At 36.2% G+C, this 15,233-nt stretch overlaps 1 protein-coding gene across 2 annotated transcripts; it reads right to left on the minus strand.

The window, feature by feature from the left end:
• Positions 1-667: 667 nt before the first annotated feature.
• Positions 668-9,801, minus strand: LOC104227616 (diacylglycerol kinase 2). Of its 2 annotated transcripts, none has more exons than XM_009779891.2 (8): positions 9,608-9,801; positions 7,039-8,245; positions 5,182-5,557; positions 4,824-4,900; positions 4,404-4,523; positions 4,149-4,313; positions 2,620-2,757; positions 668-1,154 (listed from the first exon to the last, which is right to left on the minus strand). In XM_009779891.2, the coding sequence occupies exons 2-8, from the start codon at positions 8,149-8,151 to the stop codon at positions 999-1,001; spliced, it is 2,145 nt and encodes a 714-aa protein (XP_009778193.1). In that variant the 5' UTR covers positions 8,152-8,245; positions 9,608-9,801; the 3' UTR covers positions 668-998. The 2 variants fall into 2 exon arrangements, with proteins under 2 accessions (XP_009778193.1, XP_009778195.1); XM_009779893.2 differs by lacking the exon at positions 9,608-9,801 and adding an exon at positions 9,482-9,502.
• Between the last annotated feature and the right edge of the window lie 5,432 nt (positions 9,802-15,233).

Raw genomic sequence — 15,233 nt, forward strand, 5'->3', positions numbered from 1 at the left:
ATTTACAAGAATATACTTCTCCGTCCGTCAATTTAAATGATACTTTTTTTTATTATTCAAACTCCTAAAAGAATGACATATTTTTATATTTAAAAATAATTAAATTTTATACTTTTATTTTACCCACTTTATCATTAACAATAAATTTTATAGCCACATAAATATCATGGCCCCATAAAATTTTTGCCCCGTAAACTTTTAGAATTACATGTTTCAAAAGTCTTTTTTTTTCTCCTTAAACTTTGTGACAAATCAAATTAAATTGAAACGGAGGGAGTAATTATCAGGGGCTTCCATTGAAACATTACAAAACAGTGGTGATAAATCTTGACTACTCTTTAACTTTTGACCGTTCGGTTACAATGATGTTATTGTTAAAGAATAAATGAGAAAAGTTTATTCACACCCGATATTGACAGCAATCAAACAAATACGTGTTCGTGCATAAGTTTTTTCCATGCATAAATCGCTATAGCAACATAAGTATATACTTTGGGATTTCCTTTAATCTGCCTCAAGCAAGATTACATCAAGGTTTATATCATAAATAAGTAGCTATAGTGTGTCATATTGTGAATAAACACATCAAGGTTTTTATCATACCATTTAAAACTGTACCTGGTAAAAGAGGCACTTGTATGATACATCATACAAATTAAAAAGAAAATAAGGAAAAAAAATAATACCTTTATCAAAATGTCAAACCACAATGAACCCTTTATGTTGTCAATAGTTAACGAGATTGCCTATTGGTAGAAAACAACAATCGTATACTCAAACTTTACATTTGGAACTCACATCTCCTATAGTATCTTTTCATTCTCTTTAGTGTATAAAATCTTTTCATTCTCTTTAGTGTACAAAATTTTCCCTCAAGCACAAACTACTGGTTAGAAAAAAAGGAAAAAACAAAAAGAATGTGAATGGAAAAAGGTTGTGTTTGTATGAGCTGATTGAGGTCAGTCTATGAAAGTGAAAATATTCACCAAGGGTGGAAATCAAGAAAGCTGGAGAGCAATCTGCTGAAGAAGTACCTTCTTTTGAGCAGCAGTTATGAGACCTTTACATTCAGCATCCACCAAAACCTCTGTCATAATTGCAGCCGCGTGACCTCTAGGCCCGTTGGAACCTGATGCCTTCTTCAGCATGAACATCTGGAAACAAACAGTAAGGAGATTTAAGATGCCAGATTACAACAACAACCACCCCAGTGGAATCGGACAAGTGCCGTAAAGAAGCCAGATTGAAAATAAGAATTAATCCTTCTAAAATTTGATCCAGAAATTTCCCTTTTGAATTTGAATGAGAAAGACAATTAACTCCTTTTGAAGTTCAAGCGAGTTACAGACACATTTGTGCTGAAACTTGAAAGTTGCATAAAACTTTGGATGGAAGCATATAACTGGAAATTATTTTCCGTGAAACATTATGTAGCAGAGAATAGATCACAACTAGAAGAAAAAGTCGGAGGGACATAAATTATGACATTTTAAATGAAATACTGAAAACTATTATTTTGACACTTCAAGGAAGTTATATCCACATGAAGAGGAACCGAGAGTGCAATATTCCCTGAATTCAAAATGCAAGTAGAAAGGAGAAATATTAGACACCGCAAGCCTCTTCTGTAAAGGTAATACAATTCGTTCGATTGTAATTCATGAAAATTGATAGATCTTCAAGCACCATTTACATGCAGCAGTAACTATTTCAATCAAAAGAAATAAAATCACCCAAAAAAATAGTTTGCGTGCATTACAGCAGAATACCAAGCTAGACTAATAGCCCGTTGGGCCAAGGTGCAAAAATCAGCTTATTTTGATAATTGCTTTTTTTCAAAAGTGCTTTTCTCAAAAGTACTTTTGGTGAGAAACAGTTTGTGTTTGGCTAATTAGTTTGAAAAACACTTCTGAGCAGCAATTAGTGTTTGGCCAAGCTTTAAAAAACTGCTTCTAAGTGTATTTTTCTCAAAAGTGCTTTTGGAGAGAAGCTACTTTTTTCTGCTTCTCCAAAACTGCTTCTGCTTTTCCTCAAAAGCACTTTTTTTCCTTCCAAAAGCTTTGCCAAACACCTTAATTTTTGGCCTAAAGTACTTTAGGCCAAAAAAAACACTTTTGGCCAAAAAAAAGCTTGGCCAAACAGGCTATAAGAGTGAGCTGGGCCGCCTTAGAATGGCAGAACAATTTAGGGTGAAATAACTACTAAATGAATAAGCTTAGATTTACTCATGAATCAAAATGTGGAAAGAAAAGGGCATACAACCCATTTTGTGGTGTCCAATTTACGTTGAGTTCAGCCTTGCGCAGCATTTAAGTGCAAAACCAGAAGAAAATAGATACTAATACCATGGGATTCTCTTAAAGCAAATAAAGATGGGTATTTTGAAGTTATCAACAACCTAACTCTTTGTAAAGTCAAACGCCATAAGCAAATAAAAGTTTTGCCATTCTTAAATCTACTGTTTCAGAAATATCCATTCGATCAATAGTCAGAATTCAGGCCAGACACATACAAGAGGTGTCAAATCATAAAAATATCAGAACCTACTTCATTAATTTGTATATAAAGTTCTGTCATTTCATTTCAGGATTTATGTGAACTCCAAGGAAAATTAGATACCTGTTCATGATGTGTTATTTCTAGACAACCCGGTTGCTGTATGAAAGGCTCCCCATCAATTTGAACGGGGAAAGGACTAGAAGCATGTATCTTTACAGTTCCCCCTTGGGCTAGCCTCCTCGCTTGAGAAAGTCCTACCTACAAGTCAAAGATTGTAAGAAGGAAAGCAAAATAGCAGAAGAAGACGTAAAGCAGGAAGAGGGGGGGGGGGGAGGATGAAAGTTGCAGACTTTGGTTAATCTCAGTAAGTAGTTGAAGGAAAATGCCGTCAGTATACATACTTAAATTTGGATATTCAAGAGAGAAGTTTCAAGAGTATGTGCCAGGGAAGCAGGCACCAGGCAGCAGCTTCTTTATCCAAAGTACGAAAGCTAGTCCTCAAGTGCTTAAATGTGCAGCATATAATATACTCGGTCATTCATTTAAATGTGTGATTAAGTTCCATAAGACAATCTTTATACGGCGAAATGAGGGATCGATCGATCGAGGGAGAGAGAGAGAGAGAGCAATATGCTACACAGACTTGGTGGGTGTTTAATGTCAAAAGGTTGATATGTAAAGATCCAGATAACACGTTAAACACAGGTACATAACAAGGTGAAAAAGACACGTTTACATGTAAGTATTATTTGGTTATCCACATCCCTTTATGTATCATGAACCACAAATTTTATCATTGAATGTTGCTGCTTTGAAGGTCTAAGTTTTTCAGAAAGGATGCCGCTTTTCCATGACATTACTTAAGAAATCCAAAATGTTCTAATAAATCCACATCAGCATCCAAGAGCTGTACAACAAGAGAAGCAGGGAAGCAGAAGGCAAGAGGAAAACAGCAGGGCAAGGAATCACGTTTTCTTGCCATTTTTCTCTTCTTTTTTCTGTCTTCTCCAAAGACAAAATAACCAATCTACTTTAATTGGGTGGCAGCCTGATAGGAAATTCCACACTCGTGTCTCCTAATCGTGTCAGGTTGACATGGCACATGGGTGGTTCAGGCAAAGCAACTCCATGTGTGTCTGGTGTGTGTATGTTTGTGAGAGAGAGAGAGAATTTTTTATAGAAATTTTTGGTGGGCGGAATAAGTTTGTTAAATTTTGCTTCTTCAATTGTTTAACACGATATTTCTGGAATTTGTTAACTCCTTCCGAATGGTCAAAACCAAGTTGCTAAAGAAGAATTTTTACACTCTTCGTAGTCTTACTGAGAACAATCAATTGCGAGCGGAAAGACAAATGTTAAATCACCAAGCCAAAGATCACATAATGCTATATAATGGAGGACAAACATTGACAAGAAAACATGTATTTAAGAAGGAAAGAAGAATAAGAGGGGAGAATTCGCTTTGAAGAAACTATTCCCTAGATATACATGTCGTGTTATTTCACAATTGAATCAATTTAAAATTTTAAAAAGGTCAAAAAATCGAATCTACAAGAAAATCTTCTAACACATATGCTAAAATTCTTAGATGGGTCAAAAACAAAAGTGAGAATTTGATGAATAGATAGAAAAGGAGAAGCTTTCCACACCTGTAGCTTGCCAAGGTGCCATGCTCCAGAAACACTAACAACTTCAAGTACTTTGTCATGCATTGACTGGTCGTTGAAGTCATCATCATGCTCGAAATCATTTTGCCACAGATCAACTCCACCCATATAGCTACCAATATTCAGCACAATCAAGCCCTCAGTATCCTGATCGAATTATAAATAAGGGGATTGATTAGGAATTACAAATGGGAAAGCAAGAAAAAGTTTGACTTCCAGATTTTGCAATGTGTATACCTTGGGGATCTCTACGTCCTTCCCATCAACTTCAAGCCATACTTGCCATGGCAAATCTGCACAAGTTCTGCCCATTATATCTCTAGCACCTTCTTTTGCATATCGCAATTTATTTACTAACTGTAGGAGAAACTTGATTAGACACACACAACACAAGCAGTAAATTGTGAGATGAATTTAATTAATATGGAGAGAAACTACAGCATAGTGATCTATTGACAACATGCAATCAGAATCAATTATCTTCAACAATGTCCGCTAAAGATTTGCCATTGTTTTTCTACATATTATTTCCCATTGAAATATATGGGCAACTGGAAAAATGATTCCCAAGGGCATATAAATATATAGGCTCACATATTAAGTTATAAAACAACTGTAGCTTAGAGATCACTGAGGCACAAAATGGCATGTTCATACCTGACTATTAAACTTCTCAGGGTTTTCTTCCCTGTTCATATGAAATTCATATGCAACCTTTGCATCACATCCTATACCTGTAGCAGAAAAGCTTCCAGTAATTAAATATATCCAAAGGTACCAGTTAAAGGACATGCACGTGGTGTCTAGAGAGCGCATTGCTGATATAGTGATATATATGCTAAAAGGCAGGTCCAAGCATCATATATAAAATTAGCACAAATAGAAGGGTCTTTTCATTGTTTTCTGGGCTAGCATCAAAAGCCCCCTTCCCCCCATCCTATGGCAGGCAAATGTCATCCAAACCCCAAATCAAATAAGAAAACAAGTCATAATGTGGAAACAGATGGAAGTTTACCCAAGTAATTCAGCATGAACTTTGATTGCACATTAGGGGTGTCGTGAGCAGATTTTTCTTCAGTTATGTTGACTTTCCAACGATCAAGCATTGTAACGGCAGCATGGTTCAAATCGTGCAGAAAGGGTCTTAATCCACCTTGCCCTTCAACCATTGCAAATCCACCACCCCATTGCAGGACTCTAGACAAATCATTCCCAGTTCCCAAAGGAAGAACTGCTACTGGTGGAGGTGACTCAAAGTTATGCCGCTCAATAGCATCAAGGACCCAAGCAACAGTCCCATCACCACCACAGACCAAGACCCGAAAGTACTGCAAGTTACTAAATAATTCTAAACCAGCTTCAGGCCCTTGGGACTGACCAAGTTCAAATACCTGCATTTATGAAAATCAAATTCTTATGCAATCTGAACGTTCGAACACAGAGACAACACTTGCCATGACTGATAAATTACAAGACAAAAGGAGGATAACTCTTTTGTTTTTTTTTCTTATAAGGTCAAAAGGAGGACAACTATTGAAAATGCCTTCAGGTAATTTCCTATAGATATAACTTCATAATAAAACAAACAACTCCAGAACTTAGAATATTCCAAGTCACAAAATGAACTCAAAATAAGGAGGAAAATGAGGATGGAGATAGATGGTCAGCCATCACTTAGATCACATTCTAAATGAAGAAGACAGGTCAGAGAGAACGAGCATTAGTGACTTGGAAATGACGTTCATCCTGATCAAAGCAAAAGGTAGGGCCAAGCTCTAGCCCAAATAGGTATAACCATAAGCCGTCCACTATAGCTACTAAATAACAATTCCACTAAACAAAATGGGTAAGTTACAAACTATGACAAAAGCCTTTTGCCCCAACTTTAACTGTCATTCTTTCTGTTTTGGGTAGTCCAAAGTTTGTAACCACATTCCTAAAAAAGGGAAACTTGCTTCCTTCACTCTTCATATTTTCTCAAATTTTTATATTAACGTAGTATTAAAACAAGCAAATATTTCAAAAGGCTAAGCTTAACTTCAGAGTTGCAATCACTTTCATTTACATAATGCAAAACATCAACTGTTGCCTCCACAGTTGTGCCCAAAGAAAATAGCATACCTAAATTGGACCATAAGAGTTATCTATTAGATGATTTATTTTGAGCTAGGTAACATGTTTAGGACATGAACTGTCATTTAGATAAAGACAAATGATACCAGAGGCCATTAACTATCTAAAAAGTTTAAATTAGGTCTTTATATAATATCTAATCATAAATAACCCTTAAATCTCCCATTTAGCTTCACACAACCATTGGTATCGTCTACTATTGGCAAAGTATCAAATTGTTAAAATATTGGTATTTTTCTCTTGCTATCCAAGTGGTGCCAGTTTCTCTCCAATCTCTCTTTATTCGCAAATAAGAATAAGGGAAGAAAAGAGAGGGCTCTTATTAGTTACACATAGAACAACAAAACAAGCAACTTCCAGTTTTTTCCCCTTTTCTTGAAGTTGTTGGAGATGATTATTAGTGTTAGATTTCAGAAAAAGTCTCTATTTCTTCTTTTCCTGTTCTTATTGCAAAAATATTGCAAATAGAGGGAGCAATAGGATGAATTGACACCAACTTTCATAGCAAGAAAAAGGAAATGCTTTAGATTAAACACTTTGATAAAGGTAGATGATATATGTGGTTCTTTAAAAAGTTTTTAAGAGATTGGCTCTGACCAAAAGAGTTTAGATAGTTTTGCTGTTTAGCACATATGCTATCATTTGCTCATTAGCTAATTATTCCAGTCATTTCCTTTTAAACTAAAGCTGTGATATGCAGGAGTACTTGCAAATCTTAGCCTTAAAATTGATATTCCACCTGAACAGGATTCAATAGCATGTTTAATCTCCTTCTAAGAGCAGGACCATTTTGAGCTCCGCTTTTAGTGTTAATGAAAACTAGAAGAGGTCTAGCATCCTGAGGCAAATCCACTAGCGCATACTTTTTAGATCTGCCCAAGATTCTACTTTCCTGCTTGTTCCAGGCCAACCCATTCTGGCTAACTTTTCTGGCACCCAGCTTGTTACATTTTATAGAGTAGCCATTATTCTTCTCATAGGGGGAAAGCTTCAAGGCAACCAGGGATCTAATCACATATTCCAAAGCTCTCTTTGCAGCACAACTGCCTTGCACTTTACCATTTATGAGGTCATTTCCATGTTTGTGCCGATGACGCTTTCGTCTGATGTGCCCATTGGTATTCATTTTTTCTGCCAGAGAACTTAACATTGCACCATCTTTAGTCTCAGCTTCTACATCTTTAACATAGAGTGGAGAAAGAATAAGCCTTCTGAGAGGACCCAGATCACAAATATCACCAGATTCTTCAGACATCTTGGCATGGCATTTGACATGTATCAATCGTTGACACCATAAACAATACCAAGTTGGAGATGCATCAAGGAAAGGAACACCACAAGGTTCATCACAGTAGAAACAAAAGGCAGACATCTCAGGATTCTCATCCAAGTCGGTCCATCTTTCAGACCAATGGTGCCGGACATGGCTTAAACCAGCCTGTGCGACACACTTGCAATCCTTTGTGGCAAACTGAGAACAACGAAAATGGGCCGCGACACCACAAATAGCGCAACGATGTACTGGAGAACGTGATGCAGCTTTTGTACCTAAGGTATGTGGAGAAACAAGTGATGTGAGGCACACGCTGCATGTGGATGGCTGTACACCATAAGCAAAATCTTCAATCCATGTATGATGGGATAAGGGAACCTTCAGCTTCTCCCACACTTGCTTCTTTGCTACAGCAGCAGCTTTAACCCAATTGAGGGATGTCTTCCGTTGCCATTTAAGGAAAACATATATGACTGCCAAGAGTCCAAGAGATCCAGTAACCAACCATGCAAAGAAGTAGGAACCAAAATAATACGAACTGTTCAGCAACCTCAATAATGAAACACTGATATCAACCATTGTTAAGCCAATGTCTCATTATTCTTTCTCAATTCTCATAAGAAGCCTGGAGACAATTTGCTATGGAGCCAATTCTGGTAATTGAAACCTTAACCTGCCAAAAAAACTTTCTTTATTTAAAAAACCAGATAAGCAAAATATATTTCCCCAAAAAAGAAGAAAGAATCCAAAAAAGTTTTTGTAGAATAGTATAATATCAAATGAATGTGCCCAAAAATAATTAACTACATCCAGAAATATCTCATGCACCACAAAGCAAATAGTCTCCAAAGACAATTGTATCCATAAATGAGCAAGATAAAAGACAATGCATCGAAACTTCTTCCGTCCAATTGCATTTCCATCAGAGAACTGTTCTATAAAATGATATCTCAGAACTGAGAAGAGGTAGGTGAAGCTAAACATGATATAGAATAAGAATATTGGTGCTTGTGAAAACATAACAAACGAGCTTCTCTTCCATAAGGGCCATTGTGCTATTGTAAATTCTAACAAACATAATTTGACCTCAATAGATTCTAAAAAAGATTCAATTATGTATAATGGAGTTCCTAGTAGGTACAAGTGATAAGCCATGTTCTAAGCTGCAATGACATAGTGCAAAATATTATGCTTCCATCATAATTCATACTAAGTTATATTATCTCACTAAACATTCATTAAAAATAAAAGAAGCAAACCGAACTGGACCTCACTCATCATTATCAACAAAAGAAAAAAGGTCCCGAGAAAAGGTCCACATCCTACACCACTCCCTCACCACCTAATAAGAAGGGTGGCAAGAGAAAACCACGACATCTCAAGTTCAAAGTCCAAGGGTGACCAAAAAAAAAATACAAGGTGATTTCTTCCCATCTGTCTAAACCATGGGGGCAGAGTTACCAGGTACCTTGGCCGGTGAGAAGTAGCAGGTACTTGATGGAATAGTCGAGGTGTGACAAGCGGGACACCACGGTTATAAAAAAAATAAAAAAAATAAAAAGAACTGTCTAATTCACAAGCTAGCCCATACACCATGGCATGGAGTAGAATTCCACCAAATCACCACTGCCCTACATCATTCACAATCCTCAATAATTTTGCAGTTTATGGACCAAAACCTGCCTAATTCACAATGGCAACCTAGATTAAATTCACATTACATCCCAAACCACACAACCTTAAAATTAAACTGATACCATAAAGCTATATTATATATCAGAAACCAAATAAAAACATAATTTCTATCAAGATAAATACCCATAGCTATCATAAAAAACAAATAGATGTCTATATATATTTACATGAAACAATATTAGCTCATATCAAATCAATCAATCAATCAACATACAGAATTGGTCTGCAAATTTGAACTTAGATCTATAAACTAGAATTACATACATATATGAAGACTGATTCAAAATACATTATATTAAAAAAGATTCAAAGAGGAAATTAAGGGTGCGAGATCAGGAACCTGAATAAGCGGAAAAAAGCGATTTGTGGATGAAAGGGAAAAGAGAAATGGGTTCGTCTCAAAATTCGACATTTAATGGAATATTCAGAGATCAGAATTTCTGTAGAATCTGTATTTATACGTAAAATGTCAATGTACGTTGGCTGAAAAAAGTTTCACGTGAAGAAAATTCTAAGTATTTGAATTTTAAAAGGAAAAATTAAAAAAATAGAACAAGAAGGAGTGAAAGCAACCTTTAAAGGCGGGCCTTCGATCTATAAAGCTAGAAACACGGCTTGACTTTTTTCCCTCTATATGGAGTGATTAGTTTTGGGTCGGTCGAAATTAATTTCATTTGTTAATCAAAATATATATTATAAAAATTAAAATATTATCGGCCATTACTTTTTGGTGACCAAAAATTAGACCTTTTTATTATTTTCTTTTCTTTTCTTTTCTTTTAGGGGATTACTAAACGAGGAATATGATACTTTTTTTTTTCCATTTTATGTGGTTAGGTTCAAGTATGAAAATTAGTTTATTTAAATTGGAATGTAGAATATCTAAATTTTTAGATTGCAAAGCACCTTACTGCAATCCTCCTTTAGTGTTTATTAGTCTTTGGGTACGTTCGTTACGTTCGTTACGCATCTGCCCTGTCTCATCGAGTAATTTAAACAAAAAAAAAATTATCGTTACGTATTTGCCCTGTCTCATCGAGTAATTTAAACAAAAAAAATTATCTTATAAATGCTAGTATTATGAGAAATTGTGTTTGAGTTATATATATATATATATATATATATATATATATAGTGGCAGATCCAAAATTTTCATTAAGGGGTGTCATAATATAAATAATTAGATATATCGAAAAGTGAAGGGAAGTCAACGTATAGTAAATATACATAAAATAAAAAAAGTTATCTAGCAAAATAGTATAATTTTTCGGCGTTCAATGTGGCTCTGCCATTGTGTGTGTGTGTGTGTATATATATATATATATATATATATATATATATATATATATATATATATTTATATATAGTGGCAGATCCAAAATTTTCATTAAGGGGTGTCATAATATAAATAATTAGATATATCGAAAAGTGAAGGGAAGTCAACGTATAGTAAATATACATAAAATAAAAAAAGTTATCTAGCAAAATAGTATAATTTTTCGGCGTTCAATGTGGCTCTGCCATTGTGTGTGTGTGTGTGTATATATATATATATATATATATATATATATATGTTATAAAACAATAAAAGAAGAAGAAGAGTATTACAGAGAAAAGTAGAGAGAGAATTCTTATTGATTTGGGATGAATTACAATGGAATAGAACCCCTCTATTTATAGGGAGAGAGTGACTTAGCCACCAAGTAACAAACCATAAAATCTCTCTAAAATATAGGCATTCACCTTGAATACAATTCTATTTATAACACTCTCCTTTGAATGTCTAATCAACAAATAATATGCTTCGTTAAAACCTTAACTAAAATAAAATCCAATGCGAAAAAATTCTAGAGAAGGAAAAAAGAGTACACATGTTTAGAAATACGCCTTTTAGTTGCCTCGTTAAAAACCTTACAAGGAAAACCCAGTGGGACAAAATCTTGCAAGGGAAAAAGTATACGACACGTATTAACTCCCCCTGATGAAAGCACCAATTCATATCCTTGAGCCTCCGCATCCCAATCTTGTACACTAGCTTCTTGAAGGTTGACATCGGTTGGTAAAGAAATCAGTCATATTATCACTTGAATGAATATATTGCACCTTGAAATCACCATTCTTGTATATGTGTAATCTCTTCATATAATATCGTGGAATGGCCTTTTCAATATCTCCATAGAGATTCTCGCTATTATATTCTCATGCTTATAGTTATAGCAAGATAAATATGTGCACAAATAGCACTTAGGATATGATACTTCAGGATCAAGAATTGCACATGCTTTAAGCGATTTAAATCCTTCAATGATTGTCATATAAGTTAAGTCATATAATAGACTTAGTTTAGATGCATATCAAGTTTTCATGTCATGCTAGACAAACAAGATATCGAAAACTGATTGCACATTCTATTGACTTTATATTTTCAAGTGTTTGAACTGCATGTCTAAAACTACATGACTTTCATATGAAACCAATTCTATTTGAATTGTTTCTCTTCCACTTGGCCAATATTTTGTGTTTGTATTCGCAGACTTAAGATCCTTATCTATATTTAGCGCTACCATAGATGTCGTCGACGAACATTTTATATCAATTCCAACCTCTTTTTTTTCATAAAGACATAACATAGAGATCTTTTCATTTATATTTTCAGGTACTTGAATCTCTCCTGAGATTTGATGAAGTGTTATGTCATGTGATCTTCTAGATCACGTGCCTCCTTTATTATGATCATTTTGATCATTTGCTCATATTCTATGTCACGACCCAATTCTATTATAGGCCGTGATGGCGCCCAACACCGTTGTTAGGCAAGCCAACACTGATCAACTAGTGATTTCCCATTTTAGACAAATTAGTAAACGATAGTTTTTTCCTTATCTATACTATATTAAAAGCACGAAGACCCTTAGCGAAATATCGTTTGCCTTTTTTACTCTCTAAAATAAATTTTATATTGGACAAAATAGTCATTCAATTATTTTCCTAATATTTAGGAGTTTTAAATCAACTAAATTTTAATTATTAAATCTAATTTCCTTATTTAGACTATGTAGGAAATCTAATACTCCATACAATATCTTTTAAAATCCCACGAACCTAAAAACTAGCTTCCAAATACCCTAGCATAATCACTGTCACGATCCTAAAACTGACCCGATCGTGATGGGCCCTATCGTAAAACTAAGTCAGCCGACACAATTTCCAAGTCAACCAATATTTCATAAAAATCATTTTTAAGTTATTAATTAACATAATCTCATAACATAAATCTAGATAACCAGTGCAGAAGAAAATAACACAAGCCTGACATCGGGATGTCACAAGTCACGAGCAACTACAAGATCTGACTAGGTACAAGAAAGGCTATCACAATTCGGAAACAAAATACTAAGACCAATCTGAGAAAGGGGAGAAGGAGAAGTGCAGGGCTGCGAACGCCAAGTAGCTACCTTGCCAACTCCGAAGATGTGCTGGAAGAACAATTAGCACTCACTGCCGCGACCCACAACTCCTGGATCTGCACACAAGGTGCAGAGAGTAATGTGAGTACGCCAACTCAGTAAGTAATAAAAGTAAATGAAAGCTGAGCAGTAAGAAAGTAGGTAATTCCACGTCATAGCACTTCAGCAAATACATTACATTTCCAAAATAGTACAGAAATCAATTATCTCGTAAAACAAACTCAATTTCAGTAAAACCTTTTCTTTTAAAAACATCTTTCAATAGTTCCGAACAAGTAATAAAACAGTGAGTAAAAATGATAGAAACGTAAACAGCCCCCCGGGCAAAAAAGGTACCATAAAATCGCCCCTTGGGCAAAATCTCAACAGAACCACCCCCTCGGGCTACCTCACAATGTCTCGTAATCAGCCCCTCGGGCAACAATATAAATCAAAACAGCCCCTTGGTCAAGATCACATCACTCACACTGGGTACCCGCGCTCACTGGAGGTGTTCAGACTCCGGAGGGGCTCCTACAGCCCAAGTGCTATCACAAGCCATCTCGTGGCACAATAAATCAGGCCCTCGGCCTCTCATATATCACAAATCAGTACAACATGCTGCGGCGTAGCCCGATCCCATAATATCCTCACAACACAGGCACTCGGCCTCACTCATCAAAAACCTCTTAAGACACTCGGGCTAACAGTAAAACAGGGTGCTCAGCCCGAAATTATCATTTATGCATTAAATCAGAGTAAATAAGACTGAGTTATGAAATCAGTAAAACATAGCATGATTGAGTACATTTATTAAATCAAAACAGTAAGGAATTTTAGTAAGGAAAGCCCCTAAGGGTCCAAGCAGTTGGCACGAGGCCCAAATATGGCATCCAGCCCAAAATATAGTAATACTTTCCAAAACACAATAGTATCAAATAGTTTGCAATCAAATACGCAACTTAATAGTTGTACGGGATGAACCAAGTCACAATCCCCAACGGTGCACAACCCCATGCTCGTCATATAGCGTGTGCGTCACCTCAAAGTAGTGAAACGATATGGAATCCGGGATTTCATACCCTCATGACAACATTTACAATCATTACTTACCTCAAATCGGTCCAAACTCTAGCTTGCGATGCCTTTGCCTCTCGACTCGGCCTCTGAATGCTCCAAATCTAACCAGAATTAGTATCATATCATTAATACATGCTAAAGGAATAAAGCCCAAGCGAAAATAATCAAATTAACTCAAAAATTCCGAAATTGGTCACACCCGATCCCCGGGCCCACGTCTCGGAATTCGATAAAAATCACACCACTAGAATCCTTATCCTCCACGAGTCTACACATACCAAAATTACCAAAATCGCACCTCCAATGGATCCTCAAATCCCCAATCAAAGCTCTCCAAAACTCAAGCCCTAACCTTCAATTTTAACCCTTGAATCCTACTAATTTCATGTCTAATCAGTTAGAAATCACCATAGAATCGAGTATTGAGCTCAAAAACCTTACCTCCAAGTGTTACCCCTCGAATTCCTCTTCAATTATTCTCAAAAAGCTCCAAGTCCGAATACAAATGGTGAAATAAGGCTGAAAATTGCGAAGGGAAGCTTTTATAGTTTCTGCTCTAGGGATTCCACACCTGCGGTCCCATAAGCGCACCTGCGTTACCGCTTCTGCAAAAATTCTCCGCTTCTGCGGGTTTCACTTAAGAGGACCAACTTTCGTACATGCGAGCTCGCAGGTGCGGTTAACCATCTGCTCCTGTGACTAAGTCCGCTCCTGCAGTCATCTCCATGCGCCTGCGATCATCGCACCTGCGGAAACAACAGAAGCAGTAAAATTCTACAACTCCACTCCAATACCAAATCTTCTGCCAACCATCCAAATCCATCCCGAGGCCCTCGAGACCTCCACCAATCATGCCAACAAGTTACATATCATCATTCAAACTCATACCAACCCTCGGAACACTCAAAACAATGCCGAAACACCAAATCACCCTCGGATTCAAGCCTACGAATTTTCAAACTTCCGAATTCTGCAACCGATCAAAAAACCTATCAAACCTCATCTGAAAGATCTGAAATTTTGCACACACATCACAAATGACAAAACAAACCTACTTTAATTTTCGAAAACCCATTCCGACCCCGATATCAATATTTTCACTGCCGACCGAAAAACACCAAAATTTTAATTTTGCCAATTCAAGCCTATATCTACCACAGACCTCCAAAATACATTCCGATCACGCTCTTAAGTCCCTTATCACCTAACGAAGCTATCTGAACCATAAAAACTAAATTCCGAGATCATTTACTCACAAGTCAACTTCCAGTTGACTATTCCAACTAAAGCTTCCAAATAAGAGACTAAGTGTCTCATTTCACTCTATGACCACTCCGAACAAAGAACAACCAACACGATGGGATGAAATATAACTAAAACAACACATAACGAAGCAGAAATAGGGAAAATGGAGCAGTAACTCATGAAACGACCGGCCGG

This window comes from Nicotiana sylvestris, chromosome 5 (genome assembly GCF_000393655.2).
Source record: "Nicotiana sylvestris chromosome 5, ASM39365v2, whole genome shotgun sequence".
NCBI lineage: Eukaryota > Viridiplantae > Streptophyta > Magnoliopsida > Solanales > Solanaceae > Nicotiana > Nicotiana sylvestris.

Excerpts from the sequence above, each read along its gene's own strand:
- LOC104227616 (XM_009779891.2), bottom strand. The coding sequence starts at position 8,151 with ATGGTTGATATCAGTGTTTCATTATTGAGGTTGCTGAACAGTTCGTAT. Across the intron at positions 4,524-4,823 it reads CTGAGAAGTTTAATAGTCAG|TTAGTAAATAAATTGCGATA; the intron begins GTATGAACATGC and ends TTTCTCCTACAG. Across the intron at positions 1,155-2,619 it reads AAATAACACATCATGAACAG|ATGTTCATGCTGAAGAAGGC; the intron begins GTATCTAATTTT and ends GTTTGTTTCCAG.